This window comes from Scyliorhinus canicula, chromosome 19 (genome assembly GCF_902713615.1).
Source record: "Scyliorhinus canicula chromosome 19, sScyCan1.1, whole genome shotgun sequence".
Classification (NCBI taxonomy): domain Eukaryota; kingdom Metazoa; phylum Chordata; class Chondrichthyes; order Carcharhiniformes; family Scyliorhinidae; genus Scyliorhinus; species Scyliorhinus canicula.
In genome coordinates, this window is record NC_052164.1 from 80,490,056 (window position 1) to 80,503,307 (window position 13,252).

Genomic DNA, 13,252 nt, shown 5'->3' on the forward strand with positions numbered 1-13,252 from the left:
CTGGTACAGGAAATGAACCTGCGCTTTTTATGTCGATCCACGTCATGAACCAGTCGCCCCTAACCAACTGAGGTAACCGATCTCACATGTGGGAAATAGAAATGTCGCTGAATGCAGTTCTCGGGTTGGGGTGCTTTACTTTGCATCCAATATCATCATGCCTGACTAGAATATTTCAAAGTGCTATTGAACACCCAAAATAGGTGGGGTTCCATTTCCCAGCATTGACATCCTTCAGCTTGCTGAGCAGAAAAATAGGGCACGAGGGACAAAGTCCACCAGCGAACGCATTTACCTGTTCGCAGTACTGAGAAACATAGGACTATTCGACGTGACTCGTACTGAATAAGGAGCCTGAACAGGGAACGCGCGACCGAGGCCACACAGAGTCCTATTTGTTTTTTACAATGGGGAACTCTTCTCGTCGGAACTCCATATTGTAGCGAGAGATTGGGACGCCATTTTTAAACGCCTCCAAAATAATCCCTGACCTCTCCCCACCCATCCCGAACGCAAATGGTCATCAACCCTCCCCAAAAACACCCAATCCGGGCAACCTTGGCCCGATCACGCGCCTGCAACAAAAAAAAAATGCAAGCTTGGCACTTTTGGCAGTGCCAATTTGGCACCCTGGCAGAACTACCTGGGCATCTTTGCAGTGCCAGCTAGCACCCCCATGGAACTGCCAAGGTGCCAGGCTGGCACTGCCATGGTACCCAAGTGGCACCAGCAGTGCCAGGGCATCACCTTGCCTGAAGGGCTTCATGCTGGCGGCCTCCGATCCCCTTGGAAGCCCCCACGAGTGCAATTCCATCCGGTCCACGTTTGTGGGGACCAGTACCAAATGGCGCTCGCCCGAGGTCTCTGACACGAATGGGTTGAATCCCAAAGCCTGGTACCTCAGAATTCTGAACATTAGAGTGAGGCTAACTGTCTCATTCTAAAATGCAGATTTGCCAAAACATGACACCGCCCTTTGCGTGCGGGATTCACCTCACAAGATTGCGTTGAATCTCACGAGCGCTGCAAGCTAGGTAGATCCAGGGAGTGGGGTCTCCCGGATTTCAACTGCCATGCTGCACGACGACGGGTTGTGTGGTCGTAGATCATGCCTCTAGTTGCACAAAAATAATAATCAGTCATCACTGTTAGACAAGATATAATAGCTTTGTCATTTACCTTCAAGTATTCCGAGTCTTCAATAACTAATTTTAGTGAACTACTGCAGTTCAAAAGAAAAAACATAACTCTCATAAAATATGTGCTGAAGACAAGTTTAAATCCAGCATAACTGATAGATATAGAAGTCCTATACCGAATGGTCATAAATGGAAGATAGTGCAACTAACTACTCAAATTTGGCACCTGAATATTCCTAAATAAGTAGAAATCAGGATCCCAACATTCTCGTCTGTCTCTATTATATTGACAACTTTTCGCAGATTTACCTCAATTGTAATTACTTGTTGAAGAAAGAGTCATATTCTGTTGAACTTTGCGACTTATTTCCACACTTTTGCCAAGCATAATACATTTTTAAATAATGGACTTAATTTAGGAAACTATTTCTTCACAGATAATCGTATACAATTGTGGAACATAAACATTTAACTATGATGTACTTTTACTTGGATAAAATAATTGAACAGGAACTACTTCCAAATCTAATTTATAATTGAAATAATGCTTCTGGTGTGTGCCCATCAAATATTAAACAATCACACATATAAACTGGATAATACACTTCAAAATCTCACAAATGTAAAACATATGTTAAAATTGTCTAATGGCTCAGGCATATGGATTATAAAGAGAAACAAGGCTAACAACAATGGGCAGAGCCTGAGATATTACAGGACAGTAACATTGCTAATCAAGAACTGAGTAATGAACAACAAGTAAAGCAGGAAAGGGGAATCAATAACATTGCTCAAAATAGTTTTTGAAAATGCTTTCAGCTGTTACTTTCATTTTGTGGTATCCTGAGGATATAGCAGCAAAATAAAATTTCTAACATAATGAATACATTTCAATTTTAACAATTCACAGCTAAATTTACCATCATATTCTTCCAGCAGATCATAGGTTATAGAGCACTCTATACTTCGCAGCCCCAGGACAACATTCTGTGCCATCTGCATACATTTCTTTCTCTTGCGGTCTAGAGTTTTGCTTCAATTTCTGGAGTTTGCAAAATGTTCCCTGCTGACAAAGACTCGGCAAGGTAGCAGACTTCAACAGTCAGAAAGCATCAGAATCACTCTGTGCACAACCTTCCAATCATACCATTGTCAACCTATACCGCTCTCTCACTCTGGTGATCTCCCAGAATGCATCTTATTTTTTTGCTCAAACTGATTTTTATAAAAAACCTGCCTGCCAGTGCTCTGAAATGTGTCCGTTTAACCTGCAGTGTGGATTGCAGAGCACCAAGAGCAAGAAATAAACTATGCATTCAAGCAACTGTGCACTGTCGCCAGCCCTGTTTTCTGGCTGCCAACCTTCAACTATGGCTGGGAAAGGTTGTACAGGTCAGCAATGAACAATTGGTTGTGCTGGACTGACGGGGTTGGCTAACTGATAAACTGACAGCTGGCAATGGTTATCAAGAGCATTCATTATTTTGACCCTGTTAACAGGCCACCTCAAGGGAATTGCCTCATACAATGTGCTTTAGCTTCACTGCAAAACCCGCACTGCACAGAATTTAATATCACTGAAATGTAATAATTAGGAAGGTTTGTTCAAACTTGTTTTCATGAGATGAGCAAATATCATGCAAACAATTCTTAAAATTAGCATATGGATGGCTTTACTTAAAATGCAGCAAAATAATGTTTCAGGGAATATCCAAGGGTTAAGTGTGTGCATAAGGAGGATAAATAGATTACCATTTAAAACGAAAACCTATAAAACACACACAGAAACTGCCCTGATATCTATGCAGTGACCCATGCTAATATGTTGAACAGAGAGTGTTATTTTGTCTCTTGGGATTAAACAATGTGCCACACTCTGAGGAGGCATATGGACAATGCTCTCCATCACACGGTGCACTGACTCCGACTCCAGTGCTTAATGCCTGCCAGCCTCTGCACCCACTCTGTGACGCATTCAAAATTCAATTATTATTTTTTGAGTGGCCAGGTATTTTAATTTCTTTGAAAATATGGAGACAGCATTGTGAACGAATCAACTGAGCAGAAGCCAAAAAAAAAACAAAGCATGATGTAACTAGGCCTCAGGATTATAATGATTCTCTCCTCCAACCTCCTTTCATTCTAAAGAGCTCAGAATTAAATCGCTTGAGTAGACATGCCTGGGAAAAGCAAGCATTACTGCCCAGACATCAACAATGAATTCTAACAATTCCGTTTGCTGCTCGTTATAAAAATACACAAATAACAGAAATTTTCTCAGGACAGATTCTTTTCCCAGGACAGATTCTTTCTCAACAAGACAGTAAATATATAGAAACATATTGTCAAAAAGCAGCACTAACCTGGAAGCCATGAAGGACTGCACCACACTGACAAACACCTAGAGCTTCATTCATACATTCAGAGTCTGTGAGAAGGTGGGAGGATCCGCACCTTCACTACCATCACAAGACCAGAATTAAAGGAGTCAAAGGTTGTTTTGAATATAAAATTCGGCACTGTATGCAACCAGTCAGGTTCACTTCAATCATTGCTCTAATATGGCTGCTTTTCCAGTCTTGCTCCTCACACACAAAAAACCCACACCGATTCAGCTGTTTTACAAAATGCTGCTGCCTGGTGCAGTCTGTCAGTTGTTGAATTATTCATGCTCCTCATGAATGGAGGTGACATCACTCGCCAGGTCAATTTACACCCCTTTCCTGGCTTGGTTTGGCTGCATGTCCAGATCAATGCTAGTTCAGCCAATCAGTCTTGTGAACTACATTACTTCAAGACCTCCCTCCCCAGTTTTAACCATTAAAAATCCAAGTACTTAAATGTTATCACAACCTCAGTTTTGTGGAGTTTCCAATGTTTTCCAATTGTATTAATTGCATTGCAAGCAAGCTCGGTGATATCAGTGCAATATGTTGTAACCATATTGCAGAAGTCTATAGTACGGTTAATATTATAATTGGGCGGGGGGGGGGGGGGGCTAGTTAGCCAGCTGGCTAGAATGTGGATCAGGTTAATGCCAACAGCACAGGGTTTGATCCCTGTTATAACCAAAATAAACTTAGGGCCTGCCGCCTTGCCCTGCACGGTAGTAAAAACTCATGGCTGTGGTTTGGCAAATAACCAGCAAGGACCTGTCTTCAGACAGAGAAGGAGCAGCATATTGCGGTTTTTCATTCAATCATGTATGTTCAGCAATGTGAGAAGTTCACATGTCAAAATAAAATAAAATTTTGAAAAATCTTCGGCGGGATTCTCCCAACGGGAGACTAAGTGCCGACGGCGGAATGAAAACTGGAGTGTTTCACTCCGGCGTCGGAGGCCGCTCCTCGCCCCCTATTCTCCCACCCCTGGGGGACAAGGAGCGGCGCCGCGTCATTTACACGCGCCGGGCCTTGGCGCCGCGTAAATGACGTTACACGCGCATGCACAGGTTGGCCGGCGCCAACCCGCGCATGCGCGGTTGCTGTCCTCCCCGCGGGCGCCCTGCAAGAAATGTCGGAGTGATCTTGCGGGACGGCGGAGGAAAGGAGTGCGTCCTTCAGAGATGCCGGCCCACCGATTGGTGGGCCCCGATCGCGGGCTAGACCCCTTTTGTGCGCCCCCCCCGTGCTCGATCCCCCCTCCCCCCCACAGCATTCCCGCGCTGTTCACGCCGGCAGCGATCAGGTGTGGTCGGCGCCGGCGTGAACACGTCGTATTGGGCAGGCCACTCGGCCCATCCAGGCCGGAGAATCGCCGCTAGCCCGTTACAAACGGTGAGCGCCGATTCTTCGAGCGACCAGTCGTAAATCTCGGCGCGCCGGTTTGGGTGGGGAGAATCGAGTTGGAGATGGTCATTGCTTGGCACTTAGCTGGTACTTGCCACTTATCAGCCCAAGCCTTAATGCTGCTCAGATCTTGCTGTATCTGGGCATATGCTGTTTCAGTATCTGAGCAGTTGTGAATGATGCTGCACATTGTTCAAACATTCCCACTTCTGACCTAGTGATGGAGGCAGGGCCGGCTCAAGGTACCGGCAACTCGGGCAGTCGCCCGGGGCGCCATGTGCTAGGGGGCGCCATCAAGGAGTGCGGGTCCCGCGCATGCGCAGTTGGGCCGGTGCCAACCAGCGCATGCGCGGTGGCCGCCCTCCCTCAGGCCGCCCCGCACAAACATGGCGGATGGATCCAGGCTCGCCGGTGGTCACTCCGGCGCCGCCCCCCCCCTCGGGCCCCCTCCGCCCTCCCCCCTCCGGCCCCGCCGAAGGGCGCCGAAGTTCAGCTTGCCCGGGGCGCCAGCAGCCCTAGGGCCGGCGCTGGATGGAGGGAAGGTCACTGCTGAAGGAACTAAAGATGGTTCGGCGTGGAACGCTACCCTGAGGAACTCCTGCATGATGTCCTGGGACTGAGATTATTGCACTCTAACAACCACAGCCATTTTCCTTTGTGCTAGGTATGACTCCGAACCGTGGAGAGTTTGCTCCCCGATTCCCATTGACTCCAATTTTGATACCACATTCTGTGAAATGCTGCCTTGGAGTCAAGGGCAATCATTCTGGCCTCACCTGGAGTTCAGCTCTTGTATCAATGTTTAGACTAAGGCTGTAATGAGATGAGGAACTGAATGCACTGGTGGAACTCAAACTGAGCGCCAGTGAGCAGGTTATTGTTGAGTAAGTGGCACTTTTAGCACCCCTTCTACAAATTGAAATATATCACTATTGACGCATTTAAGCTTCCACCCACTCTGGTAGCTTCAGTGAATAATTGATGCCTTCAATTTAATTCCTACTCATAGCTTATATAAAGCTTTACAAAACTTGATGGACACAGGGTGGGGGGAGAGAGAACAGACTCCCATCAACATTACATAACCAGAATTTGGACATCCAATTTAAGCAATGATTGTCAATCACATTTTGAACTTTACTTAATATCAAAGACAAGACAGTTGATTTGACTAATGCATTTACTTGAAGCTACCACCTTTTGTTTTTATTTTAATCAATATACAACAGCTCTTACTCCTTTGAAATTTCCTCAGTGTCTCTGGTACTCTAAAACATGTTGTTCTGACAATTATTCCTCCTCCCTGCACCATCACTGTTTTAAAATCAAGATTGATTTGCTCCCATCTCCAATTCATTCTTTTCCAGAACCTCAGGCCTTACTGCCTCAAACCTTCTATTCTTCCGCCAATTAACAAGCCCAACCATGGTACCAGCCCAGCCCCAGCACTAATTATTGACTCGCCTTCTTTCCTATTCTTAATGATATCCTGCACTATGGGTCGTGGTCCTTCACCTAAACTACTCCATTTTGGAAATAAAAAGGTACGGTGCTAATCTGTTTGGGGAAAGAGAGCCCCCGATTACAAAATGGATTTCAAAATCTGTAATTATTTATAATCTTGGAAGAATTTGGGAAACATAGGTATTTACTCTGAAAATATGGGAGCTTATAGTACTGTTCAGTGCAAAGGTTGATACTGCGGTTCTCGTAGGGAGCTTTTGTACTCAAACCAACAGAACTTCATCTATTCAGGCTATTTTGTTTTTGGTCAATGAAAGCCGAATGCACATATGATTCAGAAAACAATGGCAATATTTTAAGTCTATTTTAAGTTATACAAGCTACCTGCAGAAATGTCACACAATTTGCTGGATCATCAAATTGGGAGTTAATTTAACAAATCACACCTCTGAATATACTGCCAATTATTCAGTACATTCTTTGAAATGTACTGCAAGAAAAAATAACATTTTCTCTAAGCTACTAGAAACAGCAATTTTATTGGGATGCTTTGAAGTAATTTTGAGATTGATCACACAGAGTACCGCTCTGGGGGAACCCATATTGTCAGTATGTGACATAATAACTCACTTTGGAAAATCTTCTCATGGGTGCTATCCTGCTTGTGTTTTTTATTAACCCTGACATATTCCATATATGTCTGAGTGAAATAGGTTATGAAGTGAAATAGGTTGTGAAGTGATTGCTCATGATTGTTTTATGGAAAACTCATGGACATGTGAAATAGTTGCTGCTAATTATCAAATCAGGTAGGCACCTTGTCACCAGGTTGTTTTCCAGCAGTGTATTAAGTGAGCAGCCCTATCCGGAAAACTCCACTGCAGAGCTGATATATAGACACTGACAATGTTATGTGTAACTGTGACTATGTATTCTGTGTACTACTATTATTCCCATTATAACAAAGATAAAAATATTAAAACTTGTGGCAAGCACTATAACATCATTGTGCTTTCCTCTTCATTCTATACAGAAGCGAAATAAAACAATTTTAATTAATTTGAAAAGAAAACACCAAAATTGTCATGGCTACTCTTTGGAATGTTCTTAAATGGAAGTAAAGACCCTGGAGAGCTCTGTACTTTGAGCATGATCTTACAACAGAAAGAAAACCCTTGTTTTCTCATCTTCAGACATAGCAACAGCAATACTACAACGTGAGGGAGGGCATTCTCCTGCAGTTTGCTTTTTATAAATAACATTTTTTTTCAACATGCGGCCTTATTGATACTGAATGAAACAGTTCCTAAGTTTTGAACAAAACTGGGGAATCGTGCTTGAAATTTCACTGGTTACGTTATGCTTCAAATTTCCACGAAAGTAAATTTGCATGACAAATGGAATATCTTTCATGAACTTCTTGCAATCCAGCAGTATAACAGATGATAATCATTTGTTGTTGTATTTAAGATTTGTAATACGGCAGATTTTTAAAAAATACAGCTAAAAAATGTTTTTTTTTCACCATTTTCTTTTACCAAGTGTATCCAAACTTGCACCTAAGTAACTAGATTTACAAATCACTGGAAATTGTTTAAGGAAAGCTATACTGACATGTGTGCTAGTTTCATTGGTGTGCCATAAGTCAGTTTCTTAGTGTAATACCCTCAATAACGACACGAGTGTGTGGAATGGTAAATGAAGACTTTAATAAGCAGCGAACTAACCAGTTACCGAGACGTGTGCTTACTGAGTGCCACCTACAGGGCGTCACCTTAAAAAACGGCTCCCTGGTGGGCGGAGCCAGAGGCGGAGCCTCCCAGGGTTCCAAATCCGGTCTTAAAGGGGCATCACCTACATAATGTTACGGGTACAGTAACCATTCATCACACTCAGTAAACTGAATATTTTAGAAAAATGCCTTGTTAGGATCCCGGACGAGAACACAACTATTTGCATTTTGTAAACTGTGAGGAAATGTAATTGCAGCACAGGAGTGGGAACACTGACCCATAGGTGTTACGACCACATTGGGGGCCAATGTGTGTGTTCCATACGATTCCACCTTTTACAGCGGAGTATGAACCCCTCTGGTAATTGGGGGCAGGGTCTCCCCATAATACTTAGTATCAAAATCCTGACCTTGGCGCAGTCGTGCACACTGGCCGACACCGAGCGGAACTATGCCCAAATCGAGAAGGAGGGCCTGGCAGTTGTATTTGGTGTGAGGAAGTTCCACCAGTATGTCTACGGCCATGCATTTATGGTCTATACCGACCACCAAGCTTTACGTTGGCTACTTAAAAAGGACAGAGTGATTTTCCCCGATCATGTCCGCCAGGGTCCAGCAACCGGTATTACTCCTCAGCATATGAAACACGTTGGAACACTGCCGGGGCACACGGATCCCACATGCCAACTCATTAAGCCGCCTGCCCCTCTCCTGCCACGGCCGCCGAAGTAGTAGCGTCCCTCCACTTCATGGATTACTTGCCAGTCACGCAGCTTGCATAAGAGTGGACCCAGACAGACCCACAGTTATCTCAAGCCCAATACGTTGTCCAGTATGGGGGCCACCGAACTTTGCCTGACGATCTGCGGGCCTATACAACGAAGCTCATGGAACTGAGCGTAGAGGGTTGCATCTTATTTTGAGGGTCACGGGTGGTTGCCCCGGAATCCGGTTGTGCGCTCTTGTTGCAAAATTTCCACAGTAGACACCCGGGGGTATCCAAGCTAAAGATGCTGGCCCACAGCTAGGTCTGGTGGCCCGGGATAGACTCGGAACATTGGGAAGATGGCCCAGTGCTGCGGCCCATGCCAGGAACCAGAAGGCCACACTGGCTGCACCAATGCACCCTTGGGAATGGCTGGGAAAACATTGGTCCCGCGTCTATGGACTATGTCGGCCCGTTCCAGGGGTCGATATTCCTCGTTATGGTAGAGCCCACTTAAAGTGGCTCAAGGTCCACAAGGTACAAACTGTGACCACAAAGACAATCGTGGATAGGCTGCGGCACACATTCAGCACCAATTGAATACCCGAAGCACTGATGTTGAATAAAGGTGGCGCATTCACCAGCAAGGAGTTTGAGTCGTTCACAGCCTCGAACGGAATTCAGCGTGTACGGACCACCTTTATCACCCAGCCTGGAATGGTTTGGCCGAGCGGGTGGTCCAAACTTTCCAAAGGGCAATGAAGAAACTGATCATGTCTTGGGAGACGTGATTAGCCAGTTTCCTCTTCAGTTACAGGACGACCCCTCATGCTACCACGGGTGTGTAAACAGCAAAGTTGCTGATTGGGGTTGCCTTCGGACCTGCCCCAGCCTTGTCATCCTGGGCATAGGCACCTGGATCCACCAGCGACAGGACCTCTCTGACAAAGACACAAGTCGAACAGGTTGACACTCGTAGCGGCGGGACTTCAAACCAGTGGATGCAGTATACATGTGCAATTTCTGTGCCGGCGCCACATGGGTCCCTGATATAGTGACTGGTCTGGTTTCTTATTTGGTCTGCTCACAGGGACCTGAAGCCAGTCACCACCTGGACCACATCTGCGTCGCATGCGGGAGCCTTCGGAACAGACTCAGAATATGCCAGTTTAGGTCTGCCCACGTTCCCTGTCGCCGCCTAGGTCACCACACCGATCACCGTCACCTCTGTCAGTCGAACCCAGGAAGCGGAGATGCCAGAAGTGATCAGAAGGCTCTGACATAGATTCAGCCATGGACACAGGCCGCCTGCTCTAGCCGTCTAGCTGCCCTCGTGCCAGCACCATTGCCAGCCGTACCGCTCCTGCCTCTATGCTAAGCCCAGAGACATTGGTCACCTGTGCATCCCGGACCTGTCCTGTCGATGCCGAACCGCCGCCTGCTCCCAAAACGAACAAGAGAGCCTCACCCTGACGACATGGACGTTTCTCCAGACAAGAAGAGGTGTTACGATCCCTTTGGGTGGTCAAGGACTGTGCTCAACACCATTCCACCCTTACACAGCTAGGACTGTGCTCGATATGATTCCACCCTTACATAGTTGAGTATGAACTCACCCGGTAATTGGGGGCGGGAGGAAAGGGAAAAATACTCAGTATAAAAACCCTGATTTGGGTGCAGGTCAGGAAGGGTGGCCCTTCAGGGAGAGGAGTCATCGTTTTGTTATTTTGTGTACACCGTAATAAACCTGTTATTCATTTGTATCCTACTGTGCGTTCCATTGTCTCTCTCGTTCGCATTCTACAATAAGTATATTTTATGTCAAACAAACTCCCAAGTTAAACACAGAATTAATCACATTAGCAACGAAGAAATAACTCTACATGTAAACAGTTACAACAGTTCTGAAGTAAAAGAGAAAACCTTAAACTTATTTCCAAAACCTGCCACTATATTCCAATTAAGCAAACCAATATATTTTGAATAACACTCGTGAATAAAGTTGCAACTAGGTTTCTACTTGCTTTACTCTGTGCAGAATCTTTGGAGAGAGAACCTTTCAGGAACAAACTGAAACACCTCTGTTCAGATAAGAGGTCTAGGGCCAACTGACTTTTCAGATAGCCCTGACACCTCCCATAAACTGCATCATCTGTACACAAAGCACAAGGCATTCTTCTATCCTTTCTTACAAGATGTTCCTTGACTTGTTTAGCTACAACCCTCAAATTATCTATACCCCAGCGGTCCTTCATACGTAAACAACATTCCATTAGCAAGCGATCTGTAAACAAGTAAATGGTTCTCAAAATCTATTAGCAGAACACTTCACCTGCAAATCAATGATTACCTCACTTTTACGACACCTTAAATCACAGCTCTAGCAGCCATACTGTCTGTATACACCTTAACCCAGGTTTTAATAATATTACTGCAAAAAATATAAAATTTAAACAATGACAATTTCTTATATTCATCACAGCCTGTACATATGAAAAAATTTAATTTGAAGAGCCTTCCCAAGATTCTGTAAACAGTGCAGTTTACAGAATCTTTGCAATGCCAACCTGGAGACATAGATTACAGGAAACAGGAAGGAGAGTGGCTTTGAGCTTAACTCACCTGTGTTTTAAAATGTCTGATGTTGTGTGTTGGTTCAGCTGATTCCATTCGGATTGTGCTGGAGTCTGTACTCAAAACGGTGAAAACTTGCCCCTGATGTTTTTTAACATTATGGCCAAATCAGATTAATGATCACTGTTCTGTAGCTGATAATTTTTAAGTGGATGTTCTTCAGTATGTAAATAATATAATAAATTAAAGAGGTTGGACAAATCAAGACTCATCACTGCACTGCACAGTGTTCACATACATTCTTGCCTCTTCAAGTGCATTCACAAAGATGGAGGCAGTTTTCACAGCTCTGCTTCTACCTCGAGTCACTGAGCAAAACAGGTGACCTACCCCCCAACCTAGCCACACAGTATGATACCATCAATGCTTAACTCACCTCTTGATATAATTTTTCTCTTGACACTAGGCATCTTAGCAAATTCAACTCAGAATCGCAGTCATGTTATGAAAATATGCACCATTGCTGTGACAAAACATAAATTTGTCTTTGTATATCTTTGGCTTAGTGGTAATGATTTTCAATCCCATTTAATACATAAAGCACTTAAAAGACGGTCACAGCCAGAATACTTTGCCACATTTAAGCTTGCATTTACATCAAGTTGAGGGAGAAGCCAAACTTCCAAATAGAGTACATGATTTATTTAACTATATGTGTAACAACCAGTTACTTCAAAATGCTACTCTGAATACAGGAGGTACTGGTAATTGTTGGCAAAAATACTTCAGGAACTCAACTGGTTCTGCTATTGGAAGAAATGCAAAGAAAGGAACACTATGTACAATCAGAGGATTCCACAAAATAATTATTTAATGTTAGATTATAACCTGATATCAAAGGAGGTAGACAAAAGTATTAGTTATTCACCTATTTTGGAATATAAATTTGCTCAATTTAAGTTTAAAGTCAGATCTGATTTTGTGATGCTGTATTGCTTGTTGAAAACAGGGGACACATTCTGTGGGACATGGGATAATTTTAGCAATTAAGCCATGAATGAAAAGGTTATTCTGTTCATTATCCTGGGGCAGATTGCCAAAAGGTCACTTGGATATTATGGCTTTTGGAGATGTTCAGAAGGGGAGGTTAAGGGATGTGAAACTCAATGATGATAGCAATCTACCACTAGTCAAAACAAGCACAATCATTTTTTATGGATTCTACCCCATACTTGTACTTTGGTGATATTTCTATTTTTTTTTTGTAAATTGAGTTTCCAATTTTTTTTTCAATTAATGGGCAATTTAGCGTGGCCATCTTTGGCCATCTTCTACCCTGCACATCTTTGGGTTGTGGGGGTGAAGGCAACAGTGCGAACTACTGCACCATCATGCTGGGTGACATTTCTAAGTACAGAAATCCAGATAGTATGTAATCAGTATCATACGCAGCAACACAACCTTTACCCCCACCTCTGTATTTTCTCCATGAAGATCAATACAGGTACCTCATTTAGCATTGGTGTGATGGTTTCAACGATCTTTCCACAAGTCCTAACTCCCTCTTCTGATCATTATATTACATGACTTTCCCATTCCCTGTGAAAATTGTATGTTTGCTCCCTTTGTGCTTTAACTTCAATTTCAAAAGAGACATTGCATTTGTTCCTTCAGAGTTAACATAAATCATTGTCAAAACCAGGAATGATGGAATGTGAACAATACCACTGAAAATAATCGGATCTTTTAAAACCAACATATCTCACTCCCGAATGGAGCAGAAAATGGAAAGGGAATTAAAAGTGTAGTTCATTAATACAAGTAGTATCACAGAAAACTTGGAAATCTG

The 13,252-nt window shown here is 43.8% G+C and overlaps 1 protein-coding gene across 15 annotated transcripts in view; it reads right to left on the reverse strand.

The window, feature by feature from the left end:
• The window catches only part of gramd1ba (GRAM domain containing 1Ba), an 808,348-nt gene that overhangs the window by 191,448 nt on the left and 603,648 nt on the right, over positions 1–13,252 (reverse strand). The window contains exon 1 of one of the 15 annotated variants that reach the window (XM_038778916.1): positions 3,503–3,850. The exons of the other annotated variants lie outside the window; for them this stretch is intronic. Within the exon in view, the coding sequence (XP_038634844.1) occupies positions 3,503–3,513 (11 nt within the window). The 5' untranslated portion in view covers positions 3,514–3,850. Of the gene's footprint in view, positions 1–3,502; positions 3,851–13,252 lie in introns of those variants that run through there. 15 annotated transcript variants of the gene reach the window in all.